At 37.5% G+C, this 15,026-nt stretch overlaps 1 gene segment (V, D, J or C); it reads left to right on the forward strand.

The window, feature by feature from the left end:
- Positions 1–339: 339 nt before the first annotated feature.
- On the forward strand, positions 340–6,524 carry LOC122121248 (the record flags this gene model as incomplete). The annotated part of the segment is given in 3 exon segments: positions 340–423; positions 575–876; positions 6,468–6,524. Coding segments are annotated over 3 exon segments (414 nt in total), but the record flags the coding sequence as incomplete, so codon positions are not given.
- Between the last annotated feature and the right edge of the window lie 8,502 nt (positions 6,525–15,026).

Below are 15,026 nucleotides of genomic sequence, written 5' to 3' on the forward strand. Positions count from 1 at the left end.
CATGTGTGCTTTATGTCCCTAAGCTTGACTTCATTAAACGTAATTCTAGCCCTGTACTTGCATTTTTTGCAAATGATGAAATATCACTGTTTCTAATGTGACATTAAAAATCTATATCCAAATTTGCTTCAAGTTATTCCTACAGGTGCATCTGTACTGGCTTGATATCTGATGCAATCTCTTTCTCTGTGGAGATACAGACAGCAAGGATGGTGTCTAGGCCCATTTACTAAGAGATTCAAATTTGCAGCTGTACAAACCCAAACCCCTACTGATTTGCATGAGCCCACAGCACAGTCACCACCCGGATACCTTCTTAATAGGCTGTTCACCCCAGGTGCAGGCATCAGTCTCAGTCAGCACACAGCATGAACATAAGGGCCCTCACTCAGCTCCTGGGTCTCCTGCTGCTCTGGATTCCAAGTAAGGAAAGACAATGATGAGGATTTCCTCCTTGTGTTGTAGTCATTGATACTTGGCTATTAATGAAGCTTTCTTATAGCATGCTTGGTTCTATGTATTATTTATTGATTTATTGATTCCATGTATGTATTTATTACTTTTCCAATGCCAGGTACCAGATGTGACATCCAGATGACCCAGTCTCCATCCACTCTGTCTACATCTCCTGGAGACACAGTCACCATCAAATGTCAGGCCAGTCAGTATATTAGCAATGAGTTAAGCTGGTACCAACAGAAACCAGGGAAAGCACCTAAACTCCTGATCTATGGTGCAAACAGGTTACAATCTGGAATTCCCTCTAGATTTAGTGGCAGTGGACTTGGGACAGAGTTCACTCTTACCATCAGCAGCCTGCAGCCTGAAGACATTGCCACTTATTACTGTCAACAGGATTATGATAACCCACCCACAGTGATACAAGCCATAACATAAACCTCCAAGAAGCAGAAGTGTGAGCCTGGGCTGCCCCAGCTACTTTCCTCATGTTTCCACTTGCAGGATCTGTCCTAGGAACATAGGAATTCTGCCCATGCTTACCTGGAACAGCAGTTCTCAAGGTCTGAAATTTTTGAGTAAATGTGATTGTAGGCTTCAGCTATTGGTGCTGGGCTGGAAATTGAAATACTAAAGTAAGTCCAAACTATAAATATGGAAATACCTCATATTTATTTGTCTTTTAATTATGAACAGCTATTCAAAATATTGGCAAAGGCACTATTATGTTATTATTTAATATATTTTTTTTTAAGATTTTGAAAAACTTTGTACATAAAGTTTCTCAGCAAATAAAGACATTTTTGTCACTTCATTTATCTGCTTCATGCCTTTTGTATTTTTTCCGTTTGATTTTGGTTTTGGTTTTGATGATAATTTTTCTAATATAATTTGGAGGATTTCAATATAAATCTGGATACAGAAACTGCTTGTGACATTTTTGTCTTTAATAGAAGTTGAGTGGTAAAATGTTAAATAGCATATTAATGAGTACAGTTTTTGTTGTAGAGTTTTGCTGATCATGTTTAACAAATAGCTATTTTTCATTATTTCTGGCCTGATGATATATCATGAGTAGCTGCTGAAACCTTTAAAAGCATTTTTTCAACTAGTATAGAGACAATATAGAGTTTTTTCTTTAGACCAATTAGAATAATGAACTATAGATATCATTATTTAATTTTAAAATAGACTTCTATTGTGGAATATTTTCAACCTGATAGATTACCTGAGAAGTAAGAGAAGGAAAATGAGAGAGATAGAGAGAAGAAAAGCTAGGATGTAGGGAGAGAGATGGATGGAGGTGGATGTAGGTAGAGAAAAGGAGGGACTAAGGAAGGATAAATTTACTCTATTTCTTTTCCTAAATTCCAGATTCACTTATTAGTCAAGCTGACATTGCCAGGAGAGGACTGAATTCAAAGGACAGCAATCCCACTAGAGGTCCAGCCATCCTGTCCTGTCATCTGAACACTTCAAGGTGAGGTGAAGGTGATGAGTTTCCTGTGTTTATGCCCTCTGTCCTCCTCAACTGCTCCCACCAAGATTCACAGAAGTATTCCTACATCAATAAATCTCTGTTTCAGTCTAAAAAATCTAGGAATCTTTGACACTTATAGTAAAAACACTAAAGTCATTCATTTACAAAAAGAATGATGGAGAAACCTCAAGATAAAGCAGATCTTTTTTTAGTCAGAATCTCTATAATTCTCAGGGTTCCAAGTGAACACATGTACACAATTTATGTGTCATATGTTTGTACATATACTTTATGTGTAAGATATAGTATGTGATAATTAAATATACACTATATCATTGTATATGATGTAAAATATTGTATATAGGATGTATTATTAATGATTAGATTCTTGGGCATCCCTTATGATTGTTCTGTTCTAATTTTCTGTTTTATTTTTTAAAATTTTTATTGTACAAGTGGATGATATGCAGAGGGGTTACAGTTACACAAGTATGTTCATGAGTACATTTCCTTTTGAACAGTGTTACTTACCCCCTCCCTCATTTTCTTCCATTCTGTCCCTCCTCCTATCCCCACCCCCTGCAAGTGTAAAGTTCATTTCCAACATATTGTCTAGTGATTATTACTGTCATATTGTGGTCTTATTCTCTTTTATGCCATTCATGTTTCTTCTTAGGACTTATAAATTAATCTTTACCAATGCATAGGTAAACTCTTCTGTTTTGTAAAACATTGTCTTACTAATTATAACTTTTACTTGGATATATATCTCACCATTCTGAAGGAATAACTGGAGGAAAAATCATTCTGAAAGAGTTTCTAGGTGAGTGTTAAAAATTTTCCAGTGTTGAATATCATGAGTTAAGTATTGGGAGAAAGGTAACCAAAAAGGTGAATTAAGAGCAAATAATAATGACAAATCATGGGACATTCTCTCTTTTACAGGCTAAGTTCTAACAGAGGATATAAGAGTAAATAGAATGACCAGGTGGAGATGTAGTATGATTAAAGGCCTCAGGGATTTGTTGCCATTGAAGAAAATATTTAGATTTATGAGATATATGATCCTGTGAGTGAAATTAGCTAAGGAAGCAATTGGGCCATGGATGGAAGCAGGCAAAATACCAGAGAAAGATACTGCAAAGCAGTTAACAATACTGTAACAGTTACACAAACAAGGACACTGAAACAGACAGTTAAGGAACTTAACTGATGCCACACTCCATTAAGCATGGGAGGGCAGGGCCCCTGAGGCATATCATTTGACCTTAGTCTCACAGTGTAACAGCTGGACTGTGGCTATGGATGGGCACTTCACTCTGAGTCTATAAAGACATACATGCAATAGAAATGGTACAAATGGAACTGCTTTCTTGAGACACATGCTGTAGATGGAAAAGGAGAGATTAATTTCTATTGGGAAACTAGAAGATGGACAAGGAGGTCATCAAGAGCCAGAGAACTTAAGCTAAATCAAAGGGTTGCTCACACAGTCCAACTAGACATGCATGGCCATCCAATGAGCACAACTTGAAGGAGCAGGAAAAACCCAAGGTACGTTTCACATAGACATGGTTTCAGCCTGCTAAGTAGCAGAGAGCCTGAGATCACTGTGATTCTTTTGTTCATAACAGGTAAGTGCTTATGTGGTTACTTAGATTTAGTGTCTCTGTTTCTTAGGATTATAGGAACTGGTTGATAAGATTTTTCATCTTAATTCCCCAAATTTTCTTTGGATTTCGTCTAATGTTATATTAAAGAACAATTTCACTACAAATAACTTTGGGTGAAACTCATGTAAGTATATGCTTCTAAAGTTGCACATGTCAAGTGCACATGCCATGGCCACTGCCATGGCATGTCAAAAACACATAAGAAGAATATGAGAAGTCCAGGCATAGTGATGTATACTTATAATTTTGGATATATAGGAGGTAGAAGTAGAAAGATCTCAGTTAATGGCCAGCTCAGGCATTTTTCATATATGCCAGATAATATCTGAACAATAAATTATGGCAAAAACAATTGGGAGTGTGGCTCAATGGCTAAGAGTGCTGGCCTACCAGGCCTAAGGCCGTTAGTTCAAACTCTAGTACTGTCAAAAAGAACTGTAAGACACAGAGAATAAAAACTGTAATGACTTACACAGGAAAGTTTCTGTGCAAATACAGTTAAGATAACTTACAGTTCAACATTGATATATCAATTGAAATATCAAATCAGTGGATGCAAATTTAAGTAAACTATGGACTAAGCTTGTGTCTCCCTGTTTCTCAGTCTAACAGAATGAAAGGCACAGCTCCTTGCTGGACACAGATCATTTTGAAACCAGATTTTAACCACCCTCCCTCTCAAAGTGCAGAGTCCTTGCTATATTAGGTCTGGCTACTCACTCCCAAATGCCAAGTACAGACATAGTGAAGGGCAGAATAAAAGAGATTTATCGTGACAGCCATGGGAAGAGAGCACTTTAGTATTTTTCAAGCATCTTTGGATTAAATCCTTGCAACTCTTATCTCCTATTAAAAGCCAGAACTGGAGGTGTGACTCAAGGGCAAATATACCAACATTGAGTGAAAAATCCAAGCCAGAATGAGCAGGAGTTCAAGACCATGGACTAGCGCCAAAATAAAAAAAAAAGAATTTACAAGCAATAGAAGGCATTGAAAACATGAACTGTTTTGAGGATATTATATGCATAGTAGTAAATGATAAACAATGAATTTCAAACAATACTTTTGGTTCTATTGGTGTTTGAACTCAAGTTTTCCTGCTTACTAGAGTCTACAACTTAAGCCAGCCACTCCACCATAGTTTTTTGGTTTAGTTTGTTTTCAGAGAACATCTTGTGATTTTACCCAGCTTGGCCTTCTGTTAAAATCCTTCTAAATTCATCTCCTGCATAGCTACAGAAATTTGCACCACCTGCCTCAGTGTGCTTTTGAGATAGATCTCACTGCCTTCCAGGGTTTTACTCACTAACTTAAAATCTCTGTCTCCAGTTTAGTTGGGATTACAGGCATGAGTTACCATGTCCAGCCACAAATAAATAGTTATGAACCTTGTTACTATTAAACATAATGAGGTAAATATTTGTAACACAAAATAACGGATGTAAGAAAAGGACATGACCATTACAACTATATTTCAATTGCATATATGTTTTCATGGACAAAATGAAAGAAATATTTTGCCCCCAAATATTACAAATACATACACAAACACAAGGACACAGACCTCTATGAACAAATAAATTATATTAATTTATAAATTATTGGTTCACATCTATTTTAGTATATATTTTTATTGTAAAGGTAGTGTACTCACGGGTTACAGCTACATGACTAACTTAATGAGTACATTTCCTATCGAGCATTGTTACCTCCTCCTTTGTTTGTCCCCCTAACATCCCTTCCTACCCTGCTTCCACTAGCGTCCTTCCCACCCTGCTCTCCCAATCCCCCACATCAATTTGAAAAGTTTGTTTTCAACATGGTGTCTTGTACATCTCATTGTTACAGAGGGTCAACCTGTATCCTTATTTCAGCTTTTTGTTATTTCCCTTCCCCAAATTAGAAAAAAATTATAAAGAAGATGCAGGCACTGGAATTAAATATGGGGAAAACAGGGCTATACAATGGGGAAAGAAAATATAAAAGAAACACAAAAAATCACATACTGTATTATAAATACATTAAAAAACAGCAAGAAATATAGTATCCATATCTTGGGGTTCATTTCACTTAGCATCAGGTTATATGGTCATATTTACGTAGCTTTTGACCTTTTCTGCTCACCCTATATATATACTATTTATTGAAAATAAGGGAAACCATGGAATCTATGTTTGTTTGGACTGGTTTACTTCACTTAATACAATTTTTTCCAAGTCTTTCCATTTCCTAACAAAGTAGCTGGTCTCATTCTTTCTGATGGAGGCATAATATTCCAGTGTGTGTGTGTGTGTGTGTGTGTGTGTGTGTGTGTATTATATTTTTTTGATCCATTCATCTACTGAGGGGTTGGTTCCATAACTTAGCTATGGTAAATAATGCTGCGATAAACATAGTTGTGCTGGCAGCTTTTGTATAGCCTTGTTTGTGATCATTTGGGTAAATGCTCAAAAGTGTGATTGCTGGGTCATAGGAGAGCTCTATTTGTACTCTTTTGTGGGACCTCCATAATGATTTCCAGAGTGGTTGGACAAGTTTACGATCCCACCAACAATGCAGTAGGGTTCCCTTTTGGCCACATCCCCTCCAGCATCAGTTGATACTAGATTTCTTTTTTTCTTTTAATTTTTATTGTAAAAATACTGTACAGAGAGTTCTGGGAAGATGGCAGAGGAGAAGCTGGAGTCTAAACAAGCTCTCGCATAGAAAGCAGTTTTAGAGTTCCAGTGAACAGTCCTAAGCCAGAGAATCACACCAAGTGTGCCATCACAGGACAGAGAGTCAGGCCAGAGAGGGAAAATCCAGTCAAGGAGATAGATCTGAGCTCTTGCCAGCAGCCGCCACGGTGGCGGCAGCGGTGGCGGGAGGGACCGCAGAAGCCATACCTGAACCACAGAGAGTCCGGGACGAAGGAGCCAGACGCAGCAGGCAAGCGGATTCTACTCAACAACAGCAAGATCTGACAAGGAGCGGACATCTTCATCCTGCAGCTCGCAGACCAGAGACGACCCAGGAACCAAGACTCAGTGTGAGTAGAAGCCTGACATCCTCATTCCTTCTCAGGGAGTAGAGGAGGGAAGGCCACCCCTCCCCCCCCCAGTACCGGAGATGTCCATCTTGGATACCTACAAAGCTCAGTGGAGCTGCTAGCTCCAACTCAAGCTTTGGAATAAAACGAGTCAGTTAGCAGGTTACAAGAACTTAACGGAGGCGTGACCTGTCAGACTCAGCTCCACCCAGGGAAAAGTCACCTAGCTCCAGGAGGGGTTTTCTTCACTGGGTAATCAGAGCCAGAGGCTGCCCCTCCCTCTAGTAGCCTTGACAATCAATTGAAATTCAGTAAACAGAAACCCTGAGAATGGCTCCAGGCTGGGCTCTGTGAGTTTTTCACAAACTAGCCCCCGGGAAAAGCTACTGTTTGTTGAAAGGTCTCAACCCTACTCAGAACCTAGCCTCATAACTGCATCTCCCTCTTTTGTGATACTCAAAGCAGATCTGCCTCCCATTGACCTAGCCTAGGAAGAGGATCGCAAAATCCTGGGTAAAGCAGAGCATTTTTCTGCCTGTTCGAACAAACTGACTTAAGAAACCAACCAAGCCACAGGACCACAAGCAGACCAGCGACTCCAACAAGAGGCTGGTTATGGACACAAGTGAGATACAGGATTTTTCCCACCCCTCCCAAAAAAAAAAATCAAAGAAATTTTTTTTTTTTCTCTTCTTCTTCTTCTTTTCTTTTTGGTATCTTATATAAAATTTTTTTTCTTTTCTAAAACTTTTTTAAATCTTTAATTTTTGCCTTTTTTTAAAAAAAAAATCGTTTTCCAGTAATTTTTTTTCCTCTTATAATTTTTATTTTAGGGATACATGAGTGTGCGTTTTTCTTTCTTTTTTTGTTTTCTTTCTCTTTTTTAATTATCTTTTTGTTTTTTTGTTTAGCTCTACTGAACTTCTGGTCTTTTTTTCTTCCTTCCTTATCCTTTTCACCTTTTCCTCTCTTACTTTCTTCTTTATGGGACTTAATTCTTGTCCTGCATATCCTCAGATAAACGTGTAGTTGATTATTAGACCCTATCCCCCTTTGTGTACACACTTAATCCACAATTTTATTACTCAATTCAAAACCTCTGAGACTTAAATTCCTTAATAGCAGTATTACCTCTTTATACCTATATAATATTTTAAGCATTTTTATTTTTAAGTTTTTCACATCTCCTTTATATCCCTCCCCTTCTCTCAATATATTCATGTTCTCCTCTAAATAGATTGTCTTCATTTCTGCATAATATTATTAATTTTTACTTTTCTATTTTTTCTGGTCTCATTTCTTTTCCCTTTCCCTTTCTTCTTTTTCTCTCTCTCTCTACTTTCATCCTACACAACATATCTCCTGCTTTGAGATAAGGACGTAGTTAACTCTCCCTGTGCCTTCCCACATCAATCTATTCCTATTTTTTATCTACATCTCTCCCTAACCCCAATAATTTCTGGTTTTCCAAATTCTTCTTTGTGGTTCGTAGCCCATTAACATATAGTTGTTTGATGTTGAATAGATGTATCTGTTGAACTAGATTGTATCTGTAGACTATTGACTGTGTAAATTCAGACATTGGTTGATGCTTGCCTTAAGAGAGTGTTCTAGCACAAAATTGGTGCTATTTTCATCTCAAATGGGCAGAGTAAGCCGGAAAAACACAAGAAAATTGGCAAGTCCGGGTAGCTCAATTCCCAATCTTGATAATCAGGGGACAGAAGAGATATGAATAATCCAAAGGAGAGTTCCCAAATAGCTCTACAAACACTGCTGGCAAACATGATAAATGAAAAGATTGAAAACATACAAAGGACTTTGTATGAACGTGATAGGGAGAGAGAGGTGGCAATCCAAAAGTTTATACAGGAATATCATAAGCGTGAGGAAGCTACTCAAAAACTGATACAGGATTTGTGTGAGCAGCTTGAGAATACTTAAAGAGAAAGGCAGGAATGGTGTGAGCAGGCTGAGAACACTCAAAGAGAACTACAGGAATCCCATGAATGGGAGGAAGCTGATCAAACAGTAATACAGGAATTGAGAGAGCAGGATGAGAATACACAAAGATCACTAAAGACATTCATGGAATCCATTAACAAAGAGCTGAAGGAAGTCAGGGAGACAACAAAGGGAATGCTGAATGGAACCCAACAGAAGGAATGGGAGTCCAAAGAAACCATAACCAATCAACTAAGTGATTTGAGAATAAACACTGAACACCAAATTAAGGAAGTAAAGAAGTTCATACAAGATCTAAAACAAAGCTTCAACAAAGAATTTGAAGCCATCAAAACTAACCAACTAGAAGGAAATGAAATGAAAAACAAATTAGAAAATCTCGACAGCAGGTTAGACCATGTAGAAGATCGAATCTCAGGGATTGAAGACAGCCTAGACAATATAGAGAAAGAAAACACAACCATCCAAGACAAATCCAAGAAATATGAGAGAACTATCCAACACTTGGAAGACACCATCAGAAGGCCTAATCTAAGGATAATGGGTGTAGAGGAGCACCTAGAAACAGAAATTAATGGTCTAGGAAATTTGTTTAAAAGGATCCTAGCAGAGAACTTCCCAAACATGCAAAAAGATAGGCCTATTCAAATACAGGAAGCTTTTAGAACTCCAAATTGACCAGACCAGAGTAGGACATCCCACCGTCACATTATAATCCACACAGGATCAATTCAGACCAAGGAAAAGATCTTTAAAGCTGTGAAGGAGAAAAGATTAATCACGTATAAAGGGAAAACAATTAGAATCATCTCAGATTTCTCAGCAGAGACAATCAAAGCAAGAAGAGCCTGGAATGATGTATGCCATGCCCTAAAAACAAACAACTATCAACCAAGAATACTGTACCCAGCTAAACTCTCCTTCATAACTGAAGGCCAAATGAAAACCTTCCATAGCAAAGAAAAATTGAAACAAAACATCTCCACCAAACCAGCCCTACAAAAGATTCCTAAAGATGTCCTACACATAGAAAACCAACAAGACCGCAATAAAGGCCAAGAAACTGCACCCAAACTGAGAATCCAAGAACCATAGGAAGAACCCAGTTTTCGCAGCCCCCCAAGAAGGTGGATAACATGGCAGGAACTCCCATATACCTCTTAGTCCTATCTCTTAACGTTAACGGACTTAACCCTTCAATTAAGCGACCTAGACTGTCTAGTTGGATTAAAAAACAAGATCCTTCTATCTGCTCTCTTCAGGAGTCACATCTTGCCCATAAAAACAAACACATTATCAATGTTAAAGGTTGGAACAAAATCTACCAAGCAAACAGCCACCATAAACAGACGGGTGTTGCAATCCTAATATCAGATAAAATAGACTTCAAATTAAAATTTGTGAGAAGAGATAAAGAAGGTTGCTACATACTAATTAAGGGATCTCTCCTTCAGGAGGATATTGCAATTCTAAATATCTATTCACTAAACAATGGAGCACCCAAATTTATCCAAGAAACACTACTTTCCCTCAAATCTCACATAGATCCAAAGACATTAATTCTTGGGGATTTTAACACACCACTCTCCCCACTAGATAGATCAACTTGGCAAAAACTCAGCAGAGAAACTGCAGATCTAAACAGCTGCATAGATCAACTAGATGTAACAGACATCTTCCGAATATTTCAACCAGCAGCATCAGAATACACGTTTTTCTCAGCAGCACATGGAACATTTTCAAAAATAGACCACATTTTAGGCCACAAAGCAAACTTGTCCAAATTCAGAAACATTGAAGTTATTCCTTGCATTCTCTCTGACCACAAGGTAATAAAATTAGAACTCAACACCAAAAGCCACCGAAGAAAGTCCAGTAACACGTGGACGCTGAACAACACACTGCTGAATCACTAGTGGGTCATGGAAGAGATTAGAAAGGAAATTCAAATGTTCATGCTATTTAACAAAAATGAACACACAAATTACCAGCTCCTCTGGGACACAGCAAAGGCAGTACTCAGAGGCAAGTTTATAGCTCTGAGCTACATCAGCAAATTGGAGAGATCTGAAACCAACAATTTAATGACACATCTAAACCTCCTTGAAAAAGAGCAGCAAGATAAACCCAAATTCAGTAGACGGAAAGAAATAATTAAAATTAAATCAGAATTAAATGAATTAGAATGCAAAAAAACTATAGAAAGAAGCAACAAAACAAAGAGTTGGTTCTTCGAAAAAATTAACAAAATTGACAGAACCTTAACAAATCTTATCAGAAAAAGAAGAGAACACACCCAAATAAATAAACTCAGAGATGAGAATGGAAACATCACCACGGAAACAACCAAGATTCAGAACATTATAAGGGAATATTTCTCAAAACTTTATGCTAATAAGTTTGAGAACTTACAGAAATGGACCTTTTCCTAGCAAATATTGACATGCCAAAACTAAACCAAGATGAGTTAAACCAGCTTAACAGGCCCATATCAAGCATTGAAATAGAAACAGCAATAAGAGACCTTCCAGCTAAGAAAAGTCCAGGACCAGATGGTTTTACAGCAGAATTTTATAAGGCCTTCAAAGCAGAGCTCACACCAATACTCCTCCAACTCTTCAATGAAATTGAAAGAGAAAGCTCACTACTGAACACATTCTATGAAGCCATCATAACCCTCATCCCAAAACCAGGCAGGGACTCATCAAAGAAAGAGAACTATAGACCCATATCTTTGATGAACATTGATGCCAAGCTTCTCAACAAAATTCTGGCCAATCGACTTCAACAATTCATCCAAAATATCATACAACACGATCAAACCTGATTCATTTCAGGGATGCATAGCTGGTTCAATATACGCCAAACAATTAATATTATTCATCACATCACCAGGAGCAAGAATAAGAACCACATGGTTATCTCAATAGATGTAGAAAAAGCATTCTACAAGATCCAATACCCCTTTATGATGAAGGTTTTGGAAAAATTAGGAATCCATGGAACATTCCTCAATACAATAAAGGCTGTATATGACAAACCTACAGCCAGCATTATACTTAATGGTGAAAAACTAAAGCTATTTCCTCTTAACTCAGGAACAAGATAAGGATGTCCACTCTCTCCACTTCTCTTCAATCTAGTATTAGAATGCCTAGCTACAGCAATAAGAAAAGATGCAGATATAAAAGGGATCCAAATAGGGAAAGAAGAAATAAAACTCTCCCTCTTTGCAGATGACATGATATTGTATTTAAAGTATCCCATAGACTCCACTCCCAAATTACTCAAGCTGATTCAAAACTTTGGCAAAGTAGCAGGGTATAAAATTAACCCTCAAAAATCAATGGCTTTTCTGTATGCCAAAAATGAGAAAAGTGTGGCTGAAATTAGGAAAGCAACTGCATTCGTAATAGCCCCACAAAAATTAAAATACCTAGGAATTAACCAAAGAAGTGAAGGACCTCTATGATGAAAACTTTAAAATCTTGAAAAAGGAAATCAAAACAGAACTTAGAAAATGGCAAAACCTCCCATGCTCCTGGATTGGAAAGATTAACATAGTGAATATGGCAATACTTCCCAAGGCAATCTAAAATTCATTGCGATACCTATCAAAATTCCACCCTCAATCTTCAAGGAAATAGGAGAGTCAATCCAAAAATTCACATGGAACAATAAAAGACTCTGAATAGCAAAAATGCTCCTCTACGGAAAGAACACTGCTGGAAGAATATCAATACTAAATTTCAAACTCTACTATAAAGCCATAGTAATCAAAACCTCTTGGTATTGGCATAAGAACAGACTTCAGGACCAATGGAATAGAATTGAAACCCCAGAAATGAACCTACAGACCTATAGCCATCGACTCCTTGATAAGGGAGCTAAAAAAATAGAATGGAAGAAAGACAGCCTCTTCAGTAAATGGTGCTGGCAAAATTGGTTAACTACTTGTAGAAAACTAAAGCTAGATCCTTATATATCACCCTGCACTAGAACCAACTCCAAATGGATCAAAGACCTCAATGTCAAAGCAGACACTCTGAAAACATTACAGGATAGAATAGGAGAAACCCTAGGTCTCCTTGGATCAGGTCGAAATTTTCTGAATAGACACCCAGAAATACAACAAATCAAAGGAAGGTTGGACAAATGGGATTCCATGAAGTTGAAGAGTTTCTGTATGGCAAAGGACATAGCTAGCAAGGTCAATAGAAAGCCCACAGATTGGGAGAAAATCTTCACTAGCCATACAACAGACAAGGGTCTTATATCTAAAATATACTTGGAACTCAAAAATTTAAATCCCCCAACAACAAATCTTCAAAGAAACAACTGCCCAGTAAATAAATGGCTAAAGACTTAAAGAGAAACTTCTCTGAAGAAGAAAGAACAATGACCAATAGACACATGAAGAAATGCTCAACATCCCTAGCCATAAAAGAAATGCAAATCAAAACAACATTGAGATACTACCTCACTCCAGTTAGAATGGCAAAAATCAAGAACTCTAACAACAACAGATGCTGGAAGGGATGTGGACAGAAGGGAAACTTACTACATTGTTGGTGGGAATGTAAACTTGTTCAACCACTTTGGAAAGCAGTATGGAGGTTCTTCAAAAGATTTCACATAGAGCTCCCCTATGACCCAGCAATCCCACTTTTGGGCATTTACCCAAATGTTTACAAACAAGACCACACTAAAGCTACCAGCACAACTATGTTTATTGCAGCATTATTTACCATAGCTAAGATATGGAACCAACCCATATGCCCCTCAGTAGATGAATGGATCAAGAAAATGTGGTATATATACACAATGGATTTCTATGCCTCTATCAGAAAGAATGACATTGCCCCTTTTGTTAGGAAATGGAAAGACTTGAAAAAAATGATATTAAGTGAAGTAAGCCAGGCCCAAAGAAACATAGGTCCCATGGTTTCCCTTATTTGCAATATCTAGTATATGTATGAGTCAAGGGGAAAAGGTCAGATAATATGATGTTAGGAAAATGAACCCTTAGATATGTATTTTAATGTTTTTTTTCTTTCATGCATTTGTTTTTAACGTATTTATAAGATTATTTCTTTGTTGCTTTGTATGTCCCTCCCCCACAGTATATCCCCTGCTTTCACTATACTTGATGTCAGTATAACTTGTGGAGGATATGGGGAAAACAAGTCGTTTAATGATACATGTGGACCTGTTGCAACAATGAGAAGTACAAGTTTTCATGTCAAAAACGAGCTTTACAATGTTGGTGGAGGGGAGGGGGAGGATTGGGTGGGTAGGGAAGGCTGGGAGGCGTGTGAAATGTAAAAAAAGGGGGAGGCTGCAATGCTTGATAAGAAATATATGCATTATCCTGCCCATGTAATTGTAACCCCTCTGTACAGTATGTTAAAAAAATAATATAATAAAATGAAAAAAAAAAGAAAATGTCACAAAGAAAAAAAGATACTGTACAGAGGGGTTACAGTTCCAGGAGCAAGGCAATGAGTAAATTTTCTATCAAGCATTGTTGGCTCCTCCTTTTTATTACCCTACCATCCCTTCCCTTTCACCTCCACAATTAACCTCCCACCCTTGTATATCTCATTGTTACAATGGGTCAACCTTTATCCCTATTTAAGCATTTTGTTTTTTCCCTTCCCCTTTCCAAATTAGAGAAGTGTATATACAAGATATAGAACACTGACATCAAATACAGTGAAAATAGTGGTTATAATTTGGGGGTGGTAGATACAAAGAAACGTAAAAATCACATGGTACATAATAAATACATTAGAAAAAATAACAAAAAAGAAAAAAATAATTGTGTCCCAATCTTTGGGTTTATTTCACTTAACATCATCTTAAATGGTCATATGTACATAGCTTTTGACCTTTTCTATTTGGCCTACACATGTACAAGTTATTGCAACAAAGCTAATCCATGGGACCTATGTTTCTTTGGGCCTGGCTTACTGCACTTATTGTAAATCTTTCCATTTCCTAAGAAATGGGGCAATGTCATTCTTTCTGATGGAGGCAAGTTGGGCAAGGTGTGTCTGTTTAAGGCAGCAGATAGAAGCATCTTGTTTTTTGATCCAACTAGACAGTGTTTTTTACTTAATTGGAGACTGAAGTCCATTAACATTGAGAGTTAGGACTGAGAGGTGTTTGGTAGTTCCTGCCATGTTATCCACATTCTTGGGGGCTGTGCCAACTGGGCTCTTCCTGTGCTTCTTGGATTCTCTGTTTGGGGGCTGTTTCTTGGCCTTTATTGTGCTCTTTTTGATTTTCTATGTTTAGGACTTCTTTAAGTATCTTTAGTAGGACTGTTTTTTTTGGTCCATTATATACATAAATTATATACACAGCAAAACAAAATGCACAATACAGAAAAATGGCATCTGAGGATGTCCAGGTATGA

This window comes from Dipodomys spectabilis, unplaced genomic scaffold, assembly GCF_019054845.1.
Source record: "Dipodomys spectabilis isolate Male_0828 unplaced genomic scaffold, ASM1905484v1 ptg000187l, whole genome shotgun sequence".
In the NCBI taxonomy this organism is placed as follows: Eukaryota; Metazoa; Chordata; class Mammalia; order Rodentia; family Heteromyidae; genus Dipodomys; species Dipodomys spectabilis.